General features: G+C 36.7%; 1 protein-coding gene and 1 long non-coding RNA gene across 3 annotated transcripts in view; one reads left to right on the forward strand and one right to left on the reverse strand.

The window, feature by feature from the left end:
* plxna1a (plexin A1a) overlaps positions 1–25,397 on the forward strand; it is a 424,291-nt gene that overhangs the window by 316,003 nt on the left and 82,891 nt on the right. For both annotated transcript variants that reach the window (XM_017353686.4, XM_003201217.7), the window contains exons 13-15: positions 12,591–12,742; positions 15,973–16,093; positions 16,862–16,998. In XM_017353686.4, the coding sequence (XP_017209175.2) occupies positions 12,591–12,742; positions 15,973–16,093; positions 16,862–16,998 (410 nt within the window). The remainder of the gene's footprint in view (positions 1–12,590; positions 12,743–15,972; positions 16,094–16,861; positions 16,999–25,397) is intronic.
* Positions 3,253–6,002, reverse strand: LOC141380523 (uncharacterized). Its single transcript, XR_012398652.1, has 6 exons — positions 5,945–6,002; positions 5,508–5,621; positions 4,457–4,547; positions 4,194–4,279; positions 3,815–3,857; positions 3,253–3,717 (listed from the first exon to the last, which is right to left on the reverse strand). It is a non-coding gene; the product is annotated as an uncharacterized lncRNA (long non-coding RNA).

Genomic DNA, 25,397 nt, shown 5'->3' on the forward strand with positions numbered 1-25,397 from the left:
TTACACTGAAAAAAGATAATAAAGAATTAAGTTTTGTACATATGTGTATATTTTCACAGCAAAACAATAAAAGAAATGCGTCAAAATTTGCTTCAAAGTTTGCAAAAACTCACCATATTACAGTATTATTTTAGTCGCAAAAAATCTGATTGTTTTTTACACAAAATCTTGGAGGGACATATATGTTTACTGTAATATACCTTTATGGACACCAAGCCTAATTTTAAGTGATATAAAAAAAATCTTTCAAAACAAAGATTGAAATATGAAACATTTTAGTAGCTTTTTTTATGTTTTACTCCATTTTAAAATCTTATTTATTTCATTACATATTTCATTTTTATCTTACAAGTCAAATCGAATTAGAACCACTCACGTACAAGGCATCTTCTAAAAGATGTAAACAATATCAATCTACTAATTGTATTGTACATAAATCCTCTAAACATCTGCATATTATTCAATTTATTTACTAAAATTAATGTAACAATTTAATGAATCTATATTTTACACATATCAACCTAAGTAAATATACACTGTAAAACCCAACAGTCGACTTTATCAAATGAAATGAGTGTAGTTAAATCAAAATTCACTAAAAGTTATTTTTTCTCATTTGAAAAGAGTTTTGAACTCAGTGTTGAAGACAATGAGTTAATTAAATACCTCATTACTTCAGCTTAAATGGAGTAAGTTCACAGTACTCATTAGGGTTAGTTTTTTAACTGAAATTGTTTGTTGCAATCAGTTTCCTCAAAGGGTTTAAGTTACCTTAACTTATTGGGTTTTACAGTGTATAGATTAAATATGCTAAGTAATACGCAGATTTCCCGAATTCCACTTATCAATTTAGAACCAGTTCCAAAATCTAAAATGAAGGGAGAAACATAATGGAAGATTTAAGATTTTGTTATATAAGTCATTAATGAGGCGACGTATGGTTGTTTTCTGTTCTCATGGAATCAGCGGCAGAGAACAGTCTTACGATAGCATCGTGTGACCACATTTGACTTTTATTGACTGTTTTTTCCCTCCTCTGAAGTCCTCAAATCAGATTAGACACCATCAAATGTTGTATTTTCTTCTAGCATGTCTTGTGACACATCTAACATCACTGGATTTCATTTAGGATTTGCAGGGGACAAAAATAATACAATCAATGACTGAAGTACACTTAATGCACGTAATGTGTTTAAACCTGCTAAACTCTGCGAAACAGTAACAGGAGGCTGCGCTTTCATCATAGACTCGTTTTTTGGACATTTGCGCTACGGCTCTGATGTTATTAGAGAGACTAGTGAACGGGGTCCAAAATAAACATTCGCCAAATGTGTGCAAAATTGCCTTTGGTGAGTAAATAAAAAGGGAGTTGGTCGCCAGTTGGCCCAGTATTAGGCACTGTGGCAATAAATGGTTTAAATCTTATTGCGAGAAATTATAATTTGATAGTTAGCATTGCAAATCAAACCTCTAACTAAATGATAATGCCTCATGTTCGTGTGAAAACATCAATGTATTTAAATTATATTCTTTTTTATTCTTTTTTGTTTTTATTTCATATATTTTTTTTCTTTTAGTCTTGTTTATGTAAAGCTCTTTAAACTACCATTGTGTATGAAATGTCCTATATATTTACTTCTGCTTTTTACAATTTTAAAGATGGTGAGTCAAGGTGAAGGAGAGTAACATTAATTTTGGGTGAAACACATAAGCAAACACACAATATCAACAAGTGAGGGAACCAAATACCACTACTAACTAAATGCAATAACGTGAGTTTACTGACAAAAATAATGATAAATGCAAAAATATGTGTATAGAAAGAACAATAAATATTTACAAGAATATATTGAAAATTACAAAAAAAAAATAAAAATGGTACACAAGATGTTTGAACAGATAGATGGGAGAGTTGGAAAGATGAGACGCGGGTGGCTTCCAAACAATAAAAGTAAATAAAACAACTCAATCTTTTCTTCTGGCCCAACTGTCCAAAAAAAAAAAAAAATCAACTATTGAAATGAAATCTTTGCGTCTATTACGCACCTTCTACCAGTGGGTAGAGCACGCCCCTTACCTAGTGTGTCCCACTCTCCAACCTCAGATGTGCGTAACTGATGGTAAACAAATGGAGAACAGACAAATAACAATGGACATATAACAAATTGTAACACACTGAAAGCGAATTGCAATTTCTTTGACACAACACAGAAACTCAGGGCCTCGCGAGTAGCGTCCTGTCACCACTTTTATACCACGGTGGCAGCGGCTGGATTGGAGGCTGTGTGGTGACGTCAGGGGGGGGGGGGGAACGGCAAACAGCTGGGCAGTGGTAGCCAATCGGAGCCACTGTATGGTTGGAAGAGGGAGAGAAAGAGAAATAAAGAAAGAGAGAGAGAGAACGCAGAGAGAGAGAGAGCACTAGACAGAGAGAGAGAAAAAAAGAGATAGAGACTAGCGGAAAAAAATAATAATAATCACGCAACAGAAATGTACAAGAATGTAACACTGTTTATATATGAAAAAACTACTATAGTATGTTATAAGATATACTGTAATGTTTTTAAACCATTCTGTAGTAAAGTACTTGAAATAATCTGTTGTGGTATTTTTTAGTTGCTATGGTAACACAAGAACTATAGTTTAAACAAATGACTCAAATGACTCAGCACAGGCTGTTTTTCTGTAGCAACCAGAATTGGACAGGCTACTCTGAGAGATTAGAAGAACGACAGGGATCATATACTTTTACATTTTGCTGTTTATTTTGGAGTTAGTTTTCAGGGCAGACTATTCACAATAAGTCTGCTATATTGATAGACTGTGTGTTAAAGCGGGGAAAAACATGAGCATTGGTGGCAATATCATGATGGGGTCATTCAGTAGCAAATCTGCGTTTATGTGACCTACACAGCAAAATATGGGGACCCAAAACAACTCTATGGGTGTTAATTTCAACACTTTGAAAGTGTCTCATGGGGTCCACTCAAAACAGAGTTAAATCAACACTTTCAAAAGGGTTGGCACATTGACACCGAAGTAAGGGTTAATTTTAACTCTGGGCAGAGTTAAAAAATTTAACTATATTTAACACCGCCTGGTGTAATATATTTATTTTATTCAACTCTCTTGAGTGTAAATATGGTAAAAAGGTCAAATAGACTTTAAATTACAAAAGAAAAAACATTTTATTTGAAAACATTCACCACTTCAACAATTCATTCAGTTTTTAAAATGCAACAATGTCAAATATGCTTTAAATGTTTTATTAGTACAGACAGTATCAACAACATATGTATGACCAGTGCTCAAAAAGGCTGTTTCAGTCCTTTGGTCCAAACTTGATGTTTCATCAGAGCAATTTGAAAGTTCAATGTAGCGTCACTCATAGTTTTCTTCTGAACGCATAGTTTTCTTCTGAAATTACATTTTAAACAACTTGGCTTGCAAATCTTTCACTTCTGGTGTTTCCTTGGTCCTCCATATCAAACACAGCAGTTTAAATGAAGGTATAAATGCTGTAAACTTGTGTGAAAACAAACTGGAGCTAGGAAATCTCATCAAGCATGTCCTGTGAATGAAGTGCTTCCCAGCCACAGGATGACCTTTTTATCCATGACGATGTAGCAGCTGCTGATCGCTCTTCTGGTGGTTCCTGATGCACGGATATACTGTAGGGTGATGCTCATCTAAGAACTCTTCAAGACTCCAGCATGACTAAGAAAAATGTTTGAAAACAAATTGCAATCAAATTCTATGATATAATTAAAAGAACATTTAAAGTAAATAAAACATTCAAGAAATCTAAACTCACCTTTTGAAAATCTTCATGATGATCCACAACTTGACTCTCCCAGCTGGTTGAGGTGACAGGATATGGAAAAGTAGAAAAAACACATACATCACTGTTGGATCTCCAAAAACAATTAGGTTAACCATTATGACTAGAACTGGAAAAACAGGCAGCTGTCTGTCCAGAATCCTGAATTTAACACAACACTCGGAGCAAAATTTAGAGGAGCTTAAAATCTTTTATATCATTTAGTGATGCTGACTTCCCCAAAATATTGGCCACAGTGTAAAAAATATTCATAAACTTACAGTTTTCTGTAAGCGTGTGCATGCATGTGTGTGTGTGTGTGTGTGTGTGTGTGTGTGTGTGTGTGTGTGTGTGCACGTGCGTGTTTCTTTACCAGATTCAACTTGCTAGGCCCTTTCAGGTCCAGTATTGACGCCACCTTTCCTGGAGTCTAGCAGATGTTTCAGGTCCAAATATAATCTAAAATATTAGGATAAGCAGAAGAGGAAAAGTGCAAAGCAAAGAGCAAAACATTATTTAAGTAACAGTTCACCCACAATACAAAACTTATCACCTTCATGTCATTTGTTATTCTCTAATGCTCTAATACCCTCTCAGGTTATTGTGAAAATAAATACAGAACTTTATCAAACATACCTTCATTATCATCACCACAAAAATAAAAATACACCATCCGTCTCTTATCAGCCACCGTCACAGGGTTGTGTTATTGTATAGAGAACTGTGGCTGTTAAAAAACAACAACACATTAGTATCTAACACATATGCATAGCCTTCAGATAAAAAAAAGAGAGATGAACATCACAAAGTATGCCTCACACTTTTTCAGATATCTTTTGATTCAGATGTTGATTATTGATAATAAATCTACAAATCAAATCTGTATCATCATTAGGCTGCTCAAATATGAATCAGTTGATTAATTTTACAGACAGGTGGCTGTTTACAACGCACTAAATTGTCTTTAATAAAACGGAAATGTTGTGTACAGTACATGCTAAGTTTAGCCTATAGTTTTAAGCACAATATCATGCTGGAGAAAAAGCTTGACTAAGATGTTCCTGACTACAGAAATAGCCTAACTTACTTACGTCAGACATCCCGAGTTGGGAGAAGTCATTTTCGGGGGATACAGAGTTGATTTGCGGGAGGTAGCGGGAGAGATAAGTACCTGAAGAGCAATGAGTTGCGCGCGACGTACCTAAAGAGCGGTGGGGGTGACTTGCGCGCGACGTACCTAAAGAGCTGGGAGGGATGCGGTGGAGAGGGGTGTGCAAAGTGTTTAATGACCGGGCGGGAGACGCGCGCTTTCCGGGAGATTATCATTCATTTGCGGGCATCTACTTGGGCATCTGGGAGTCTCTGTGCATTTGCGGGATAATGTTAACGTTAGTCCCGCAACTTCCAGGAGACTTCTTTAACGTTAAATGTCTGAGAAAGTGCAAACGCGGTCATTTAAAGACATTAATGTTAACATTCCGACTTTAATGGTTGTCAACACTTAATATAATTCAAGCGTACGTTATCACACGAGTCTATGGACTAACAGTATATGGACGGCCACAAATGAACCCGTTTAAAAGGGCCGCGGTGTTTAAAATAACCAAATTAACGTACACGAATAACAAACAATCATATGTTTTAGTCAGGCAGCCTTTTACAAGTAAGCATATGTTCATTTACTCACCAGATTTTTAGAAACTCTCCAGAGCTTATGGAAACCGTCCTGTGTTGCCGTTAGCATCCGGGCAGAGTAACTGTTAGGCTGTTAGGCGGCTCCGGGGATTCCCTCGCTAATTTGCTTCGAATTAAAGGAGAAGTGTCAATTTTATTTTACAGATGGGTAACAACGCACAAAATGGCATTAAGCGTGACAGAAATGTGTTGAACATGTACATTTGATGTTTTTATGCACTATGTATGCGTGAGCATATATAAAAACATTCTTGAAAAGAAGTCAATAGTAATGCAGTTAAGCTAACGTTAGATACACAAACGACCATGAATGAACCGCAGAAGTTTAAAATTGTCACTCCATTCTAAAGTTATTAACTTAACATGTTTACAACTGTATTTCCTTAAAGAAAGTCAGTAAAATACCAACATTTAGGTAGTTTGACTCACCAAATGGCGTCTGGAAAATTCTTCAGTGACTGGGGCTGCATGAATTCCCGGATGTTGGAAATAACACCACCAAGTGTTGAAAAGATAACTCCTTGATTTCGCACTGAATAAAATCAATTCTAACTCTTATTATATTCATTTATCAAAATCTAACTCTTTAACGTCAACACTTTACTCTGAAATGCTTCAACACCGAGAATTTAACTCTGATGAATTTGCTGTGTACACTCTTCGTTGAAAAAATCTCATTATGTCCACCTTTTTTTCTTTTTTTTTCTTTTTGCTGCCGTACCTTACACACCTTATTTTTGCACAGGAAATCCTCCCGCTCAGTTTTGACACACCTGAAATGCAGCTTTAGCCTTTCGCATGACAGCAGGGAAAGGCACAGCCAATCACATTGTTTGTTTGTGTTTGGGGGGCGGTGCGACTTGAATAAGACAAGATTTAACCCTTTCTGCATGTCTAGATTAATATCTACAGTGCGATTTTATTTTTATTTAATTATTTATTTACATTTTTTTTTTAAGTGAATTAAATTATTGGTGGGGACATTTCAATAGTTGATATTGTTGGGGTTAAATCTATGCCCCTGATCTCACTACTCAGTGCAAATGTAAATATATTGTTACAATACAAATAACACTAAACAACAAGTTACAGTAAAAATAACTGTCAGCGATAAATAGTAGTGCAAAAATAGGGGATGAGAGTGAGGTGAAGTAAACAGTTCTGAGGTATAATAATAAATACACTTGAAGTCAGAATTATTAGCCCCCTTTTAATTTTTATTTTCTTTTTTAAATATTTCCCTAATGATGTTTAACAGAACAATGAAATTTTCACAGCATGTCTGATAATATTTTATCTTCTGAAGAAAGTCTTACTTATTTATTTTTTGCCAGAATAAAAGCAGTTATTAATTTTTTAAAAACTATTTTTGGGACAAAATTATTAGCCCCTTTTAGCTAATTTTTTTTCTTCGATAATCTACAGAACAAACCATCGTTATAGAATAACTTGACTAATTACCCCAACCTGCCTAGTTCACCTTATTAGCCTAGTTAAGCCTTTAAATGTCACTTTAAGCTGTATAGAAGTGTCTTAAAAAATATCAAGTAAAATATTATCTACTGTCATCATGGCAAAGATAAAATAGATCAGTTATTAGAAATGAGTTTTTAAAACTATTATGCTTAGAAATGTGCTGAAACAATCTTCCCTCCATTAAACAGAAATTGAGGGAAAAATAAACAGGGGCGCTAATAATTCAGGGGGGCTAATAATTCAGACTTCAACTGTATATACAAGGTGTAATATGTAAATGTAAGAATTATTGGTGAATTATCATTTTAACATTCCATGTAGTATCTTTACACAAGTGACTTTACATCATGCCTACATTTTTTTAGATCCCTTTTTTAGTGGTTTATACATTTCTACCACACTCATTCCCTCGTTCACATCAGAGCCGCGTGACTTAGTATATTAGCCGGTGGATAAGCTGCTAATTTCATTTTGAATAAAGTATTTAAACTGGGATTTTCTGTCTCTCTCTACACCGAGACCCCTGGGTATGAGGCGTAATTGAATTTGCTTTATGTCTGTCTTATTGTCTGCGTTTTTGTGTCTCTGATGAAGCCGTCTGCTGACCTCAAAGTTGTGTTATTTTTCTTCTTTCTTAAGGCCAAAGAGGTGTATAATTCTTTAAGAGAGCCAGCCGTTAGCATTGCTGTTTTTCTGAGACACTTTCTGACATGCTGGCTGAACAAAAAACATGAAAGTAACTCTTCTTAAGGTGCTCCTTTGGTCTTGTTTTTGTCCTAAAAATCACCTATTCTGCATCAATATCACATTAGCTTGCTCAGGATGTAGTTTTTCTCCATTTCTAATTACACTAGAGGAAAGCGCACCTAACCGAGGGCAACGTTAAGGTTTTTCATGCTTTTTTTCTTCTGGAATTTTCTCTTTCTGCAGATTTAAGCTTTGACACTTAAAGAAAAAAGTCTTGTCGTAGATCACAGTTGTACAAGCAACAAATAATAACTTAACCTCTGGGTGATCCTTTGAAAAAAGTGGCAGAAGGTAGATTTTTCAGATGAATCATCTGTTGAACTGCATCCCAATCATCACAAATAATGCGGAAGACCTATTGGAACCCACATAGACTCGAGATTCTCACAGAAATCAAGCAAGTTTGGTGATGGAAAAATCATGGTTTGTTGTTACATTCATTATAAGGACGTGCAAGAGATCTGAAGAGTGGATGGCAACATCAACAGGCTGATGTATCAAGAAATTTGTGGTGCCTATTACATTACAAACCACAGGAGAGGGCAAGTTCTTCAGCAAGATAGCGCTCCTCATACTTCAGCCTCCACATTAAAGTTTCCAAAAGCGAAGAAGATCAAGGTGCTCCAGAATTGGCCAGCCCAGTCACCAGAGATGAACATTATTGAGCATGTCTGGGGTAAGATGGAGGGAGGCATTGAAGATGAATCCAAAGAATCTTGATGAACTCTGGGAGTCCGGCAGGAACACTTCCTTTGCCATTCTAGATGACTTTATTAAGTTAGTAGAGTCATTGCAGAGATGTATGGATGCAGTCATCCAAGCTCATGGGAGTCATACACAATATTATTTTTTTTTTCACACTGCACCATGACTTTATATAACAATATGTACATTATTTCTCTTAAATGACAAGACTTTTGTCTAAGCAAAGTCAGACCGCACTGTCCTAATTAAATAATAAAAAAATCAAGGGTTGATCATGTTTTATTTTGGTAAAATAAGCGTAATCTAGAGGCCTTCGCCTTTCATGTAAGCCACTTCTTATACCAAATGATCAACTAGAAGTTAAGTTATTTGCTGTTCCTAAAACTTGGATAAGCAACAAGACTTTTGTCAGGTAGTCTATGTAAAATATGTTGTTCTGCCTTGTTTTGCAGAAATGCTAGACAGAAATAATGCCTCTGATTGGATCAGTCGCTTTGCCTTCTTCTCATGTAGGTAACAAATGAAAATAGCCTTAAGCCTCGCATTCCTTTAAGGAGACGAACTTCTGCCGCCGCCCATCCAAGTCCACCCCTGATTGGACGCCATCAAGCTACATGTAAAACAAGCCCTCTGAAACCAATTACAGACCACTTTTCCCCCTCCTCGTTTCGTTATGCTGTATTCTTTATTGGCATCACTCTGTACAAAAAAGCCAATTTTTGACTCTATCGTCTATACGAGGCTCTGAGATTGGCTTAGGGGGAGAGGGATTTGAGAACATATGCTACAAACTAGCAATATTGGATGGGAAAATAGAGGAAAAAAAGAAGCAAATTAGGGCCCCGGAAAAGCTACATAACTGAAGCGACAGATATGGCAGAACTTTGATGCGTTTTTCCCATTCTTCAGCAGATTGGCGGAGGCTCTATAAATAGGAGGTTTTCTGGGTGAAATCCCATGTGAAGCTGTTGTACCCGTAAGCAAAGACACTTAACCTCAATTACATCAGGAAGCATGCAACCGTAGATGTGCGGGGAGGGGGTGCCAGGCGGAATGTGTTGCTGAGAGCTGAGTAGCGCAAGTGGATGTTTCTACTAGTAGAATCTGACTGTAATTCGTCGCCAAATAGGGTTTTTTTCGTTTGGAAGATTGAGGTGCTATATTGATGAAAGACTGAAGAGCAGACAGACAGGAGACAAACGCAACATCAGGAAAACGTTGCGTCTTACATACCGTGCAGGTGGTCTGTGGGCGGATGGGATCTGGAAGACGGGGTTCTTCAGACGCCCCAATCTGCCCCTATTCTTTTCACCCGCCGTCCTCCCACTCTCTCTCTATTGTCGTCCTCCCACCCGTTGGCGGCGGGTGAGGGGTGGTGGGGGGTATAAGCGACACACAAACAGTAATAATCTCGCCACTGGAAATCAGCAGGAGACTTGGTGCATTCTACTGCACTTTAATCCCAGTAATTGCATATATTTTATTTTTGAAATGTATCGTTACCCAGAGCTGATAATGAAGGGAGATTTACTTAACTGTGTATAATTTAACAAGGTCCTGGGGGAGAGCGCGCGCATGTGTGTGTGTGTGTATTAGTGTTCTCCCACTCATGTTGAGAGATATTATTTTTATCTATCATTTTGCTCTGAGGCTGATTTAATTAGAAACGTATAAATTGTTTTTTTTTTCTTTTTGAGCATAATAAAAGACATCTAATGTAGGTTAATTTTGGTGTAATCCCAAGCGACAGTCTTCAGTCCAAATTCTGCAAATTTTCAGGTCAGAATTGGAGTCATTTTTGCAGTACTGTATGTGCTTCATCTGTACAGTTTGCATTTACAGTACTGTGCAGACGTATACATGCATATTGAAGCTGTTCTGACCAGCTCATAATTGGGTTACTTGAGTTTCGCATGAAGACTTGCATAAAGTCTGCTCCATATATGGCTTGTTTAGATCATTATGTGAAGCGACCAGTCAGTTTTACGTGTGTATTTTCCAAATTTCCTCACTAGTATAGCAACCTTTTTTTTTTGTCCCCATCAGGACAAAAGGATCAAAAATCACATAGATTAAGGTATTTTGAAAATGTTAAAATGAAGAATGTTTACTGTGAGGGCTGGGTTTAGGGGTAAGGGATAAACATATACAGTTTGTAAAGTATAACAATCATCTGTGTGTCTATGAGAGGTCCCCATAAAGATAGCACACAATTGTGTGTGTTCATATTTGGGCTGCACATTATATTGTTTGAGCATTGATATCGCAATGAGTGTCCACAATAGTTGCAGGATATGCAAATTTGAGTTGGGATTATAGATGACCAGGAACCACAGGTCAAAACACAGATTTGTGGACATAATAGAGTGAAAGTTAATCAATTTAAGGCCTGTGACTACAGTATGTAAGCACTTTATGAGAGTTCTGGGCATTTTAATTGAGCATAAAGAAGTTTATTAAAGATACATTTTATTGAGCAATTATTATGATGAAGACTATAAAGTGTTCGCTTATATATGATTTCTCGATTTCTGTAACCGAATACTGTTAGACTGTCCTCAGAAAACTGTAAATCAACTGTTTATTTCACTTTTATTATTTGCTCCATTGTGTTTATTTATGACCGTATTTTGTTTATTAAATGCATATTATTATTATATGACATAAAATACATTTATTTTAATCATTTATTTTGCCACATCGGAAAAAAAAAACTGTCAAAAACTGCCAAACATTTAAAAAAAAAAAAAAACTTCAATGGTGTGGCCAATAGCAAATATTTATATGAAAAATATTATTATTTTTTTTTTAATAATAATAAATCAGGGTCTCGTCGTCCTTCTTTTTTTTGTCCTCGGCTGATCACATGCTTGATATATATATTGCGGAGAAATAAAATATTGCAGTGTTAAATTTTTCCAAAACCGTGCAGCTCTATATGTGTTCATTTCGTTCAGTTTTATAGTGAATTCCTCTGCATGCCACTTCAATTTAAATATCAACTTCCTGTGAGATTTGGCTTATTCAGTTCACATGAAAGGGAGCAAATTCTTGAGGCACTGTCATAAATGAAATCAGACACTTAATGCAGATCTTCTCATTTCACACTTGTTGAATGCACAGTTTGGTATGCATTTTCATCAAACGGGTCCCTCAAGGATCAATTCCAGGCCCCTAGCCATTGTGGCAGTGATGCAGCCGATGCCCAGCTCCAGGTTGCCGTGGAGACCTTGTGGTCATGGGAGCAGGCGTACAGAGTACCTGTAATTACCTCATGATGGCTGTTACGGGGCACCGTCCTGCTGTTACCACTGCACATCATTCACCATATTTGTTTTGTCATGCCACACCTGTCCTCGTTACGGAGAATAATCCGGCTAAATAAATCACATTATCCCACTGCCTTGTGCCATGCGGCTCTGAAGCGTGGATCCGGGAGCCTGGGTAATAAGTTTCAATTAGAGGATGGATGGAGGGGGGGTTGGAGGGAGGTGTCTCGCCAAGCCCAGCATTAGGGGCTTCTGCTCCCCTGCGCCAAGGGGTGATTTGTCTCCATTAAAATGCAAGCCGTCTGAGTTTGTGTTGGAACTATGAGACTGTAAGGAGCTACAGGGTTCAATCCCAAGACCTATATGCTGACCAGTGGTCCATTATATGGTCTGGATATCAGAAATCCCATACTTTCCTTTTCCCTTTTCTTTTTTCTTCCTTTTTTTAACAAGGCAAAAAATATGTCAAAAAGGAAATTTGTGGTTGTATTACTGTATAGTCTGATATATCATCTTCTCCAGGGTGACATGGTGGCTCAGTGGGTAGCGCTGTCACCTCACAACAAGAAGATTGCAGGTTTGAGTCCCCGCTGGGTCAGTTGGCATTTCTATGTGGAGTTTGCATGTTCTTCCAGTGTTTGTGTGGGTTTTCCTCCAGGTGCTCTGGTCTTCCCCCTGCAGTCTAAAGACATGCGGTATAGGTGAATTAAATTGGAATGGCATCCGCCGTGTAAAACATATGTTAGAAAAGTTGGTAGTTTATTCCACTGTGGCGACCATTAATGAATAAAGGGACTAAGCTGATGGAAAATGAATGAATGAATCGTCTTCTCCATCTCCAGTTAAACAAATGTCTCTATTTTTTTCTTATTTCACAGCTGTTTCCAGAGACCGGACCCCGGCAAGGTGGAACCAGACTCACCATCACTGGAGAAAACCTCGGTCTGCAGTTCAGAGACATTATGACGGGTGTTCGACTGGGAAAAGTACCCTGCATTCCTATTGAAGAGGAATATGTTAGTGCAGAAAGGTGGGTAAAATGTGGTTTTCTTTTCTTTTTTGTTTTGTTTTTTTTTCCCATATTTTTCCCTATATTTAATTCAGAATAGTGGTATATTTCATATTTGAAAGAAAACCTGTAATATAAAGGCAGTCTAATGACTTGTGCTGCTGTTTGACAACATCTTATGCATGGATGGATGGATTGATGGATGAATGGATTGATAGATGGATGGATGGATGGATGGAAGGATGGATGGATGGATGGATGGATGGATGGATGGATGGATGGATGGATGGATGGATGGATGGATGGATGGATGGATGGATGGATGGATGGGTAGATCTTTATACAGCTTTTGCTAATAGGGATGCTCCGATCAGGATTTTTGTAGTCAATACCGTGTACAGATTCCTTGTCATGGTGATCAACAAATACTGAGTACTGATTCTAATGCTTTAAGCTTTATAATGCATTAAAGCACATTTAAATGATACTTAAGCAGTGGTGTAAAGTAACACATTATAAATACTCAAATGACTGAAATTAAGTAGTTTTTCTCAGGAACTGTAATTTACACTTTTGCTCACTTTTACTGCACTTTTACTCCACTACTTTCCTTCAACATGCAGTCACTACTTTATTTATTTTGTCTATGGTGATTAGAAAAATCTGTCTTCAGATTCCTGTCCAATCAAATCGCACATAGAACGTTCATCATAATGAACTACTTCAAGACATGGGCGATTTATAATTGCAGCAAACTGTTTGGAAGCATTAAAAGTGTAGAAGATGTCCAAAAACATTAGAAACTGAACTAGAGACTGTTTACCTCAATGCTGTGGGACATTGCATTTTGTTTGGAAATGTAAATCAGGTTGACATCAAAACACAACGTCAGGCCGACATCAACGTCCAACCTAAAATCAACCGAATATTAATATCTAATATTGTTGTAGCTTGATGGTATTTGGACGTTACTACTATGACGTCTATCAGATGTTGGATTTTGGTTGCCATACCTGATGAATAAATGTCAGTATTTTACGTCAATATAACCATGGCTTAAGATGTCGGCTCAACATTGGACTTTGGTCACTTTCCAACACAACCTAAAATCAACCAAATATCAACATTATTTGACGTCATTACTGGACATCAAAATAATATTGTCTTTAGACGCTGGCTATACAATGAATTTTGGTCACCTTTCTTCATGACCTAAATCTAACCCAATATTAACATCTTATGACATTGTGTGCCTGCTGAGCAATAACTAAATGCACTACAGAATGTTACGTTTACACACAAAACAAATGACATGTAAATGCATCAGCTTTTTACAGCGTAATGCTTACTTCTCACTACTCTTGAGTACCTTTGAAAGATCTACTTTTTACTTATACTTTCAGTAATATTTACAACAGATACTTTTACTCTACATTTTAGGCAAGTAATGCTACTTTTACTTAAGTATGATTTTTCACCACTGTTCTTAAGTGGAGATCTCAGGATGTTGCCTATAATCCCTTAAACACATTTATTTTTACCATTTAGAAGTGAACATAAAGATTTTTTGTGGCCAGAAGCAGCTTTACAGAAAATAACAAAACAAAGATATAAAAATTAGTTAGAAAAATTACAAACAATTGCTTCCGTCGTGCCACAGCAGCTCAAAACACGGTAAATAAAATGGTTGCACTTGCAACAAAGAGACCATCACTTGTGAGTTGCACCAATAGATTGTATAAACAGTAATCACACCGCATCAGTATATTTTTTTGCAGTTGTGATGCGAGCCAGTCAATCGTTCATGCCTCCACACATGTTGTGGCTGGCTCATAATCTTGTTTAAATTTGTATTTTCATTTGAATAGTATGACAAACGTTCATATTTTACAGTTGTCGGATGTACAGATTGGTAGACAACACCATTTTCCACATAGTGTGACTCAAGGCTTTGTTCTAGGCCCCCAGCATTTGTGGCAATGATGCATACAGTATTGTTATTCAACAACATGCTAACTGTTCAGCTTATATTACAAATACATTTTAAATCCGGTGTGTGGATAGTTTAACCTGATAGTAGACTTTTGTTTGACCCAGTCTTCCATATTCATTTTTTGACCAGGATTTATAAACTAATTTCGAGCGGATCACATGCTTATGATTGCTTGCAGCCGGCCCTGCATTATTCAATTTATGATTCACCTATCAGATGATTCCTAAGTCACTATACGTACCCTAAGTTCCATATGACAGCCATCTTCATTTTGAAGAATCCCCCTTCCACTCCTACTCCTCCACCTTTCCTAGATGGGTGGCACGGTGGCCCAGTGGTTAGCACCGTTGCCTCACAGCAAGAACGACAATGGTTCTAGTCCTTACGAAGCCAGCCAGGTTCTCCCCATGCTCATAGGTTTCCCCTGGGTTGCCTGGTTTCCTCCCACCGTCAAACAAATGCACCCCTAAGTTAATTGACTAATCCAAATCGCCACCATAGACATGCTCCTAGTAACTAGTTACCTCTTAAGATCACTCAATCACTATCTGTTCATTAGTTTCTACAGCAAGGAAGTTCTCGAGACCTACCTGAGCTCAAACTCCCCTCTCGTCTTGCAAACTGGTGGGAGCCCCGAGCTCGAGGATCTTATGAGCTCAGGGCTCTCTCCCGGGAAAGCATTCCAAACAAGCTTTATAATCAATCATCAGCAAAATGTGAACTCTTGAAATGGTTGTGAGGTGTAGATTTTAATGGAAGTGAACAACATGTTACTAGTTGTTGCCAGACAATCACGCCAGACAAGAGCTCCAGTTTTAAAAAATGTGTATACAACGCTTGCTGTTGTAAGTCTATTCCTCACACTCTCGTTTTCAACTGTGTAAAACTCAATATGGTGTTCAGCCTGACTAAGGTCTATAACGCATTTTTCACTGTATGATCTATCAAACCCAATGAATAAAATGCATTGGTGAAATCCTGTTAGTTCAGGTCTCTGATTATTTATCAGTTGTCAATAAATGGTCTAGTATTTCCACTTTTATGCATCTAAATCAAGAATCCTTGCAGTGCAGGAAAAAAAAAAAATGTCTGGGCGGGGTAATAAATCAGAAACAGATTAATTATTACAATAATATTTACTTGTGCTGTAACATATAAATTCATCTACTCACCTTCCTCCCCCTGAGGCCTTGGGTGACATGGCAGTGTTATAAATCACAAACCCTAAAGAGGATTGTGATATTTCTCTCTTCTGCAGGATTGTGTGTTTGCTGAATGATGCCACAGGGTACCGTGTACAGGAAGCCCAAGTAGAGGTTTGCGTGAGAGACTGTGTGGCCGACTACAGAGCCCTCTCACCAAGGGCTTTCACGTTTGTGGTGAGCATCTAAGAGTCCGAAGACACTTAATCCTACATATTAATTCAGATTTTGCTGTCTTTTTGCTGTGTTTTTATCTTATATCCAGTATAATATTGTTAGATTATCATATTATTATTACTTGAGAAGCAAAATGACAAGATTTTAAACATTGAATTTTTTTAGAAATTACAGAAAAAATACACTAGCATCAAATTTACAGTCAGTCACATGTTAAAATCACACATTAAATGGGAAATGGAAAATTTTATGGTAACAAAAAACTCCACATGAAAAATGTCACAAAACCTTACACTGAAAGGGATAGTTTAACCAAAATAGAAAATGTTGCTTTTTCCAAACCAGTTTTTGTTGTTGTTGTTGGTCTTTTGAGCACAAAAAAAAAAACGATATTATGAAGAATGTTGGAAACTATCCCATTTGTTTTTCCTATTATAGATGTCAATGGTTACAGGTTTCTAGTGTTTTTTCAATATGTTGTCCTTTGTGTTCAGCAGTTGAAAGGAACTGAAACAGGTTTGGAACAAGTGAATAACATTTAAATGATGACAGAATTTTCATTTATGTGTGAACTATCCCTTTAAATTTTGTTTTGCATATGTGATTTAAGCATACAATAAAAGGCACATGTGTCAAATTAGAGGAATTTCTACTGTATCTGAAAGCAGATTAAAATATATAGTGTTGGAGAAAGAAATGAATTTTCTTGTTGCTTTAGGTTTATTTTCCAAGCAATGCTTTCTTCAATATTTAATTTTTCTACCTTAGACGCCATATTTCGCCCGTGTCCAGCCTGCTCAGGGACCCCTTTCAGGAGGAACCAGAATCACAATCGAAGGAAACCATCTCAACGCCGGCAGCTCTGTTGCGGTCAATATTGGACGTCACCCGTGCCACTTTAAAAAGTGAGTGTTTCTCTTCTATTCATATTTTGTGCCAAACTTCCACCACATTTTCTACCAGGATAAATGAATCACTTAACAATGGAATAACGCTTCAGAAAATGCTTAACGGAAAGGCAAGATGCGCATACATTTTGAAAATACACATAAAAACTAACTAATAATAATAATTTAGTTTATTTATAAATGTTGCCTCTCTGGACACCCAGTGTTGCCTTAGAACAAACATGCCAAAAACAATTAATAAAGCCGATGAGTGGGACTATGACTTAAAGTTGCAATCAGAATTAATAACCCCCCTGAATTATTAGCCCCCCTGATTATTTTTTTCTCCAATTTCTGTTTAACGGGGAGAAGACTTTGTCAACACATTTCTAAACATAATAGTTTTAATAACTCATCTCTAATAACTGATTTATTTTATATTTGCCATGATGACAGTAAATAATATTTGACTAGATATTTTTCAAGACACTTTTATACAGAATAAAGTGACATTTAAAGGCTTAACTAGGTTATTTAAGTTAACTAGGCAGGTTAGGGTAATTAGGCAAGTTATTGTATAATGATGGTTTGTTCTGTAGACTATCGAAAAAATATAGTTTAAAGGGGCTAATAATTTTGTCCCTTAAATGGTGATTAAAAAAAATTAAATGTTTTTTATTCTAGCCAAAATAAAACAAATAAGACTTTCTCCAGAAGAAAAACTATTATCGGACGTACTGTGAAAATTCCCTTGCTTTGTTAAACATCATTTGAGAAATATTTAAAAAAAGAAAAAAAATCAAACTGAGTTTTATAATTCTCACTTCAACTGTATATTACTGCTACAGAAAACTGTACGAACGTACACAGAAAAAAGACAGTAATCGTAACAATGATAATAACATAACAGAGCAAGTTTAATTATATTATGAATACATATAAAACAGTAAAAATAAAATAAAAAAGTAAATAAAAATAAAACAATAACACAAATACAGCAATAATAAAGGAGGACTAATGTATCCGGGATATTTAATAATTATGGAAATATTCCAAGAATGTCACTTTTCTTGTTTTTAACCAAAAAGTCATTTACACATCAATTTTAATTAAAAACTGTCAAAAGGAAGGATGCGTATTCGCTAATTTTGGTTTGTGAGTAAAATATTTCCTATACAAAATAAAGAAGTTAATTATGTAGATCTCTGGTATTTTGGTTTTTTTGTTTATAGTAACAAATAATATCTTATAATCGAAAGGGACTGGAAGAAACAAAGTAATTATGTACATAACTACAATGGAAACGCTGAAGTCCCATTGAAGAAATAGGTGCAATGGGATCAAACCACATGGGACTGACCACATTATAAAATACACTCACTGGCCACTTTATTAGGTACACCTGTCCAACTGCTCGTTAACGCCAATTTCTAATCAGCCAATAAAAAGGCTGCAACTCAATGCATTTAGGTATGTAGACATGGTCAAGACGATCTGCTGCATTTCAAGCTGATCATCAGAATGGGGAAGAAAGAAGATTCAAGTGACTTCTAACGTGGCATGGTTGTTGGTGGCAGACGGGCTGGTTTGAGTATTTCAGAAACTGCTGATATACTGGGATTTTCACCCACAACCATCTCTAGGGTTTACAGAGAATGATCTGAAAAGAGAAAATATCCAGTGAGTGGCAGTTCTGTGGACGCAAATGCCTTGTTGATGCCAGAGGTCAGAGGAGAATCCAGCAATATCAATAGTAACTCAAATAACCACTCTTTACAACCGAGATATGCAGAAGAGCATCTCTGAATGCACAGCACGTCCAATTTTAAGGCGCGACTCACCTCAGACTGGTTTCTTGAACATGAACGTGAGTTCATTGTACTCAAATGGTACCTTTTTGATGTGGTGGAACGGGAGATTCGCATCATGGATGTGCTGCCGACAAATCGGCAGCATCTCCTTGATGTTATCATGTCAATAGGAACCATAATATCTGAGGAATATTTCTAGGACCAAGGATTAAGGCAGTTCCGAAGGGGAAAGTGGTTCCATTCTAGTAGAAAGGTGTACCTAATAAAGTGGCCGGTGAGTGTACAGTATGTTGTTTTGGTCATTCTAAAATGCCAGTTTCTATCTTCAAAATAGTTCAGTATTATTACATCCATAACAAAAAGACACAAAGAGCGGTTTCGCACCTCTAAAAGCCACCACAGGTCTTTCTCTTTTAAAGTTAAATCCTTTTGTAAAACCTAATGTGTTATTATGGATAGTGACTTTAAACTGGATAAACAGATTAACTCGGTAATTAAAGCTTTTTTTTTCCAGTTGAGGCAATTATATAAACTCAAGTCTTTTTTTGTCTTTTAGCGACTTTGAAAGGGTGATACATATTTTTATCTCAACCCGGCTAGATTATTGTAATGCCCTCTATGTGGGTATTAGCCAGACCTCCATTACTCGTCTGTAAAGGATGCAGAATGCTGCTGCTCGTTTGCTGACGGGGGCACACCAACGAGAGCTCATTACACCCATATTGGCTTCTTTTCATTGGCTTCGTCTACAGTGTAGGATACATTTTAAAATTTTAGTTTTGATGTTTAAATGCCTAAAGGGACTTAGCACCAAAATACTTGTCTTCATTAATCCAATTGTACACTCCATCAAGAACACTTAGATGTACTGATCAGCTACTTTTGGCTGTTCCACACGCAAGGTTAAAAACCAGGGGGGACCGTGCCTTTGCAGTGGTGGCCCCCAAACTTTAGAATAATGTGCCTCTCCATGTTAGACAGGCTGCAACCCTTTCTGTTTTCAAATCTAGTCTTAAAACCCACTTTTACTCTTTGGCTTTTAATACTATATGAGAGTCATAGATACCTGTATATACACTAGATATCGCATACGGACCCTGAGCATGCGTCAATCGCGCCGCCATATTTATACAGTGCTCCCAGGACAAGTGCTATTCAACCGCACTCGTCAAGACAGTGTTACTACGTGAAGATGCTAAACGTTAGCGCTATCTATGGGTGTAGGAACAAACAAACAAGGAAAACAAAGCACAAAGGCAAAACATTTTATAGGTAAGATTTAGTTTTTTACGTTTTTGTATGATATGAACTTTTGTGCTAAACAGCTAACGTTATTGATGATAATACAGTCACTTACTGCATTCACCATAAGGCAAGTTATACCAACTCGCACTAAACACTGGGCTTATGTTAGTTTTGTTGAATAAAATCAGCAAACAATGCAAGAGAAATATGACAACGAGATGCTGCGCTGCCAGAAACTTGTATTATTGTCGGCTAGTGAAGGAGTCGTTCATAACAGAGATTCATTCTCATTCTCAAATGGCGGCTCTATTGATGCATTACTTCCAATAGACATTAACAGGGTAGGCAACATCTAATGTATATATCTATGTATGAGAGTCATGTGTCTGTTGTATTTGTCCTTTGTTTTAGTTGGTGTGTATGTGTGTACAGCACGTTGATAAGCACTTGTTGTTTTTAGCAAGCGTTTCATAAATAAACTTTGACTTGACTTGATGACACAGGTCATTTATTAAAAAAGAAAAAGGTCCCTCAGTGGCTTCTCTGTTGGAGGAGACAAGTGACATTTTTATTTTTAATACTTTTGTCACCGGTTTATCAGGAAGAGACACTTTTGTTCTCTTTCAATTACTGAATAGAAACAATGTTTTATTCGCAAAAATGCTTTACACAATATTCTAGTTTGCGCATAATCTAATTCCCTTTGTATGGAAACACAGCTAACGTCAAATGCATCTGACTACAAATAAACCTCCACCTCATTTGACTGATCTAAAAGCGATACCATCCCGTGACCAGTCTAATAATAAAGCAAAAGCTCCAAAATATGAAAAGAGACGGAAAAAAAAAATCTGTTTGTCTCTTTGGCTGCCCTTCTGTCTGTCTTATTACCGTTTTATCTCTCCATCTGTCCGGCTTTCCTTTTAACTTGTGTTTCTGTCCGTCATATAGTTGCTGTTTGTTTATTTGACTGTTTTATATGCTCCATAGGCGACGTGCCAGTCGGTTTGATGGTTAGCCTGTTGGCTGTTTTGGTGTAGCATTTGCCAGCCTAGAGTCTCTGCTTGCTTGTTAATGCGGTCCTTTTTCTCTCGCTCTCTCTGCTTATTCGTCTGCCAAGTTGTCTTTATCTGTATCCCTGCAAAAAAAAAAAAAAAGCTGTCTTCCGGCATCTCACCTTAGCACGTCCACCTGTCAGTCCGTCAGTCAATACACCCAGATCTATTTTTTTTTAAACTCTTCAGTGTGTATCTACAGCATAAAGAGACACTTTGAAGGCAGGAACATCAGCCGCGTTATGGCACAGGCGGTCCCGGTCGATTGTGCGCTTCCGTTGGCGGACAGGGACAGTGAATGAGTGTTCCTGCCGTCCGCCTGTCTATCTGTAGCACCAGACCGCTCTGCATTGCAGCGGAGAATGAAAACATTGTCTCGCTGCCAAGTCTTCGACATGAGAGAGGGAAAGAATGAGGATTACCGCGGTTCTCGCTGACTGAGACGTCAGCCACACCTGGACACAGAGCCAGGGTTCACTTCAGAACGCCCCTGTCCTGTTCACCCACTGTGAGAGGACGCTATGCTTCAATCGAAATAAATGTTTCTTTATCTTTTAATCACCCTTAGACCATTCTAAACCTGTATGGCTTACAATTTTGGAGCACAAAAGGAGACGTTTTGAAAAATGTTCCTGCTGCTTGATTTTAAGTGAATCTTAAGGGAGTCACTAGAGTCACTTACCTATTTAAAATACTCAGAAAACATATGACTGTCATCATTTATTCACACTTACATCATTCTACATTAAAAAGTTACCTTTTTCTGTAAAATATAAAATGAGATGTTTTGTAGAATGTTCATCCTGTTTCCTTTTTTAGTAAATGTTAATGGAGTCACTAGAGGCATTTACCTCCTAAAAATACTCAGAAAATATATTACTGTCATCAATTATTCACATTTACATCATTCTACATTGAAAAGAGTTACCTTGTTCTTCAAAATATAAAAGGAGATGTTTTGTAGAAAGTTCATGCTGCTTTCTTTTCAGTGAATGTTAATGGAGTCACAAGAGGCATTTACCTCCTAAAAATACTCAAAAAACATATCACTGTCGTCATTTATTCACACTCACATCATTCTACATTTAAAAGTTACCTTTTTCTGTAAAATGTAAATGGAGACGCTTTGTAGAATGTTCATGCTGCTTGCTTTTCAGTAAATGTTAAGGAAGTCACTAGACGAATTTACCTCCTAAAAAGAGCACATACTGTAATATGTCTGTCTTCATTTATCTATTCTTCATTGATAAGAAGTTCTTTCTACTATCTAAGGAGACGTTTTGAAGAATGTTCATGCTGCTTGATTTACAGTGAAAGTTAGTGGAACCTCTAGAAACATTTACCTCAAAGATATGTCTGGTATCATGGACTCTTACTCGCATCTCTGCAAGTTTATAAGAGTTACTTTCTTATGCCGAACATGAAAGGAGACATTTTGATGAATGTTCAGGCTGCTTACTTTACAGTGACAGTTAGAGTCACTTGAGGCATTTACCTCCTAAAAAGACAATGAAAACAAACATATGCAATAATATCATTGACTCTCACTTACATTCATGCAAATTTATAAGTTCACGCTGTTCGCTTTAATACAATGAACGTTAAAGAGAGGCTAGAGGCGTTCAAACCTCAAAAGGCAATCATTAAATGAAATATTCTACATCATTCTTGCATCATTTTAAAGTTTTGAGGAAAGTTCAGGCTGCTTGCTTTTAACACAGTGTAAGTTAATTGAGACTAGGGGCTTCCATGCCAAAAAAAAAAAAAAAAAAACTGAACCAATAGTTTACCCAACTATGAAAATTTGTCATCGTTTCTAACCCTCACATTGGTCCAAATGAGTAACACAAAATGAGATATTTAAAAGAATGTTCATGCTGCTCACTTTATTACAATTCATGAGAGTAGGAGAGATCAGGAAAGAGTAAGTGCATTTATATCACAGAAAGCAACAATTAAAGCCATAAATCACTCATATAATCAAAATTCTGTCCTTATTTACAGTACTTACACTCATATCACTTCAAATCTTTGAGAATTCTTTATTCAATGATAAGAGTAAAGGTTGTGAAAAATGTTTAGGCTGCTCTCTTTAGTGTAGTGAAATGAATGGAGACTAGGGGCCTTCATGTCACAAAATTCAATTTCTGTTATCATTTACTTCCCATCATGTCTTTTCATTCATCTATATAGATGATATAAAGACTTCCTTTCTTTTGTGGAAAATAAATGAAGATGTTTTAAAGTGTGTTCAGGCTGCTCATTAAAATTTTCATGTCCCAGAGAGCAAGAATTAAAAAGAATTATTCACTCATATAATAAAAATTCTGCACTCATTTAAAGTACCTACACTTACATCATTTCAAATTTTTGAGGATTCTTTATTTGATGATAAAAGTAGAGGTTGTGAAAAATGTTCAGGCTGCTCTCTTTAATATAGCGGAATGGATGGAGACTAGGGGCATTTGTGTTACAAAATTAAATATCTGTTATCATTTACTTCCCATCATGTCTTTCTATTCATGTATATAAATGATATATAGACTTCCTTTCTTCTGTGGAAGATAAATGAAGATGTTTTAAAGAGCGTTCAGGCTGCTCATTTTAATTTGTATGTCCCAGAAAGCAAGAATTAAAATAATTATTCAGTCATATAATTAAAATTCTCTACTCGTTTGAAGTACTTACCCTCACATCGTTTCAAATCTTTGAGGATTCTTTATTCGATGATAAAGGCAGATGTTTTGAAAAACGTTCAGGCTGCTCTCTATGATACTGTGGAATGAATGGAGTCTTTCCATTCATCTAAATAGATGATATATACACTTCCTTTCTTCTGTGGAAGACAAAAGAAGATGTTTTAAAGAGTGAGCTTGATTTAATACAGCAGAAAGACTGGAAACTAGGGCATTGATGTCACAAAAAGTCTTAACTAAAGTTCAGTCAAATATTATTGTCATAATTTATACACCTTCACATTGTACCACACCATTATAGCTTTTAAAATAAGTTATTTTGAAGAACAAAGGAAACCAAATAACATTGGCGCTCATTGAAATATATATTAAACAATCTAACTTCCGCATTCCCAATACTGGGTTGTGGCTGGAAGGGCATCTGCGGTCTAAAACTTATGCTAGAATAGTTGGTGGTTCATTCCACTGTGGCGACCTCTGAAATATAGACTAAGCTGAAGGAAAATTAATGAATAAATAAACTTCAGCAAAAATTATGCTGGGTAATTGACATAATTGTATTATATTTATGTGTTTGGTAGGTTATCCTATTATTCATGCCACAGAACATGAGCACCTCCAGTCTCTTTGTCTATTTGTCTACTCCATGTTAAATACACATATTTAAAACCATTAAAATATAGCATCGTATGAGCAATAGACTAAAATTGCATTCATTTCATCATCAACTCTTGCTCGATAGCCGTCGTTCATATTGCATTGAAAAGAGCAGGTCGAACATTTTGTCAAACATCTGTTTTTGTGTTTTACTAAAGAAATGATGTCAAACGTGTTTCAAAAGATGTGAGATCTTCATTTTCATGTGAGCCATTGCTTTCAGACGCCTGCTTCTTTTCTCGTGCCTGCTTTCTGTCTTTCCATTCATAATATCCAGCGAATTCATATTCAAATGTATTCTACATGTCTGTAATCCAAATTACATATTTAAAATGCTAAATCTCTGAGAAAATATCCCAAAGCAATGATTGCGTTTTGAACTTCATTCCGCTGAATATCCATGTATTTTACCTTTGAGGAAATTTGTGGCTTATCCGCACCACAACTAGTCTCTTTTTGCACTCTTCCATCTATTTCTTTTTTTTTTTTGTATGTTTGTAACAACCACCTTGTCAAAATATGTGCAGTCTTCTGAGGATTTCTGGGGTGTGCATCTTGAAAAGCGTTCCCATGGCAACGTACTAAGGGGATGTGCATGGAGATTGCAGGCACGTCTCCAGTACAGGAGGAGAGACTCAGCCAGACAGACAGAGAAAAAGAGACCCGGAGTCTTTGATATCCATATGCTTGTTAAGACAAATGATGGAGCTTCATCAAACATGCGGAAAAAAAGGTTCTCTGAAGTATCTTAAAATTTGCTACATTGTTTGGTGGGACGTAGTTTCAACCTAAACATTAAAGATGATAAAGCAATTAAAGCAGGCGTCACGGTGGCACAGTGGGTAGCACGATCGCCTCACAGAAAGAAGGTCACTGGTTTGAGCCTCAGCTGGGTCAGTTGGCATTTCTGTGTGGAGTTTGCATGTTCTGCCCGTGTTCGTTTGGGTTTTCTC

This window comes from Danio rerio, chromosome 23 (genome assembly GCF_049306965.1).
Source record: "Danio rerio strain Tuebingen ecotype United States chromosome 23, GRCz12tu, whole genome shotgun sequence".
Taxonomy (NCBI): domain Eukaryota; kingdom Metazoa; phylum Chordata; class Actinopteri; order Cypriniformes; family Danionidae; genus Danio; species Danio rerio.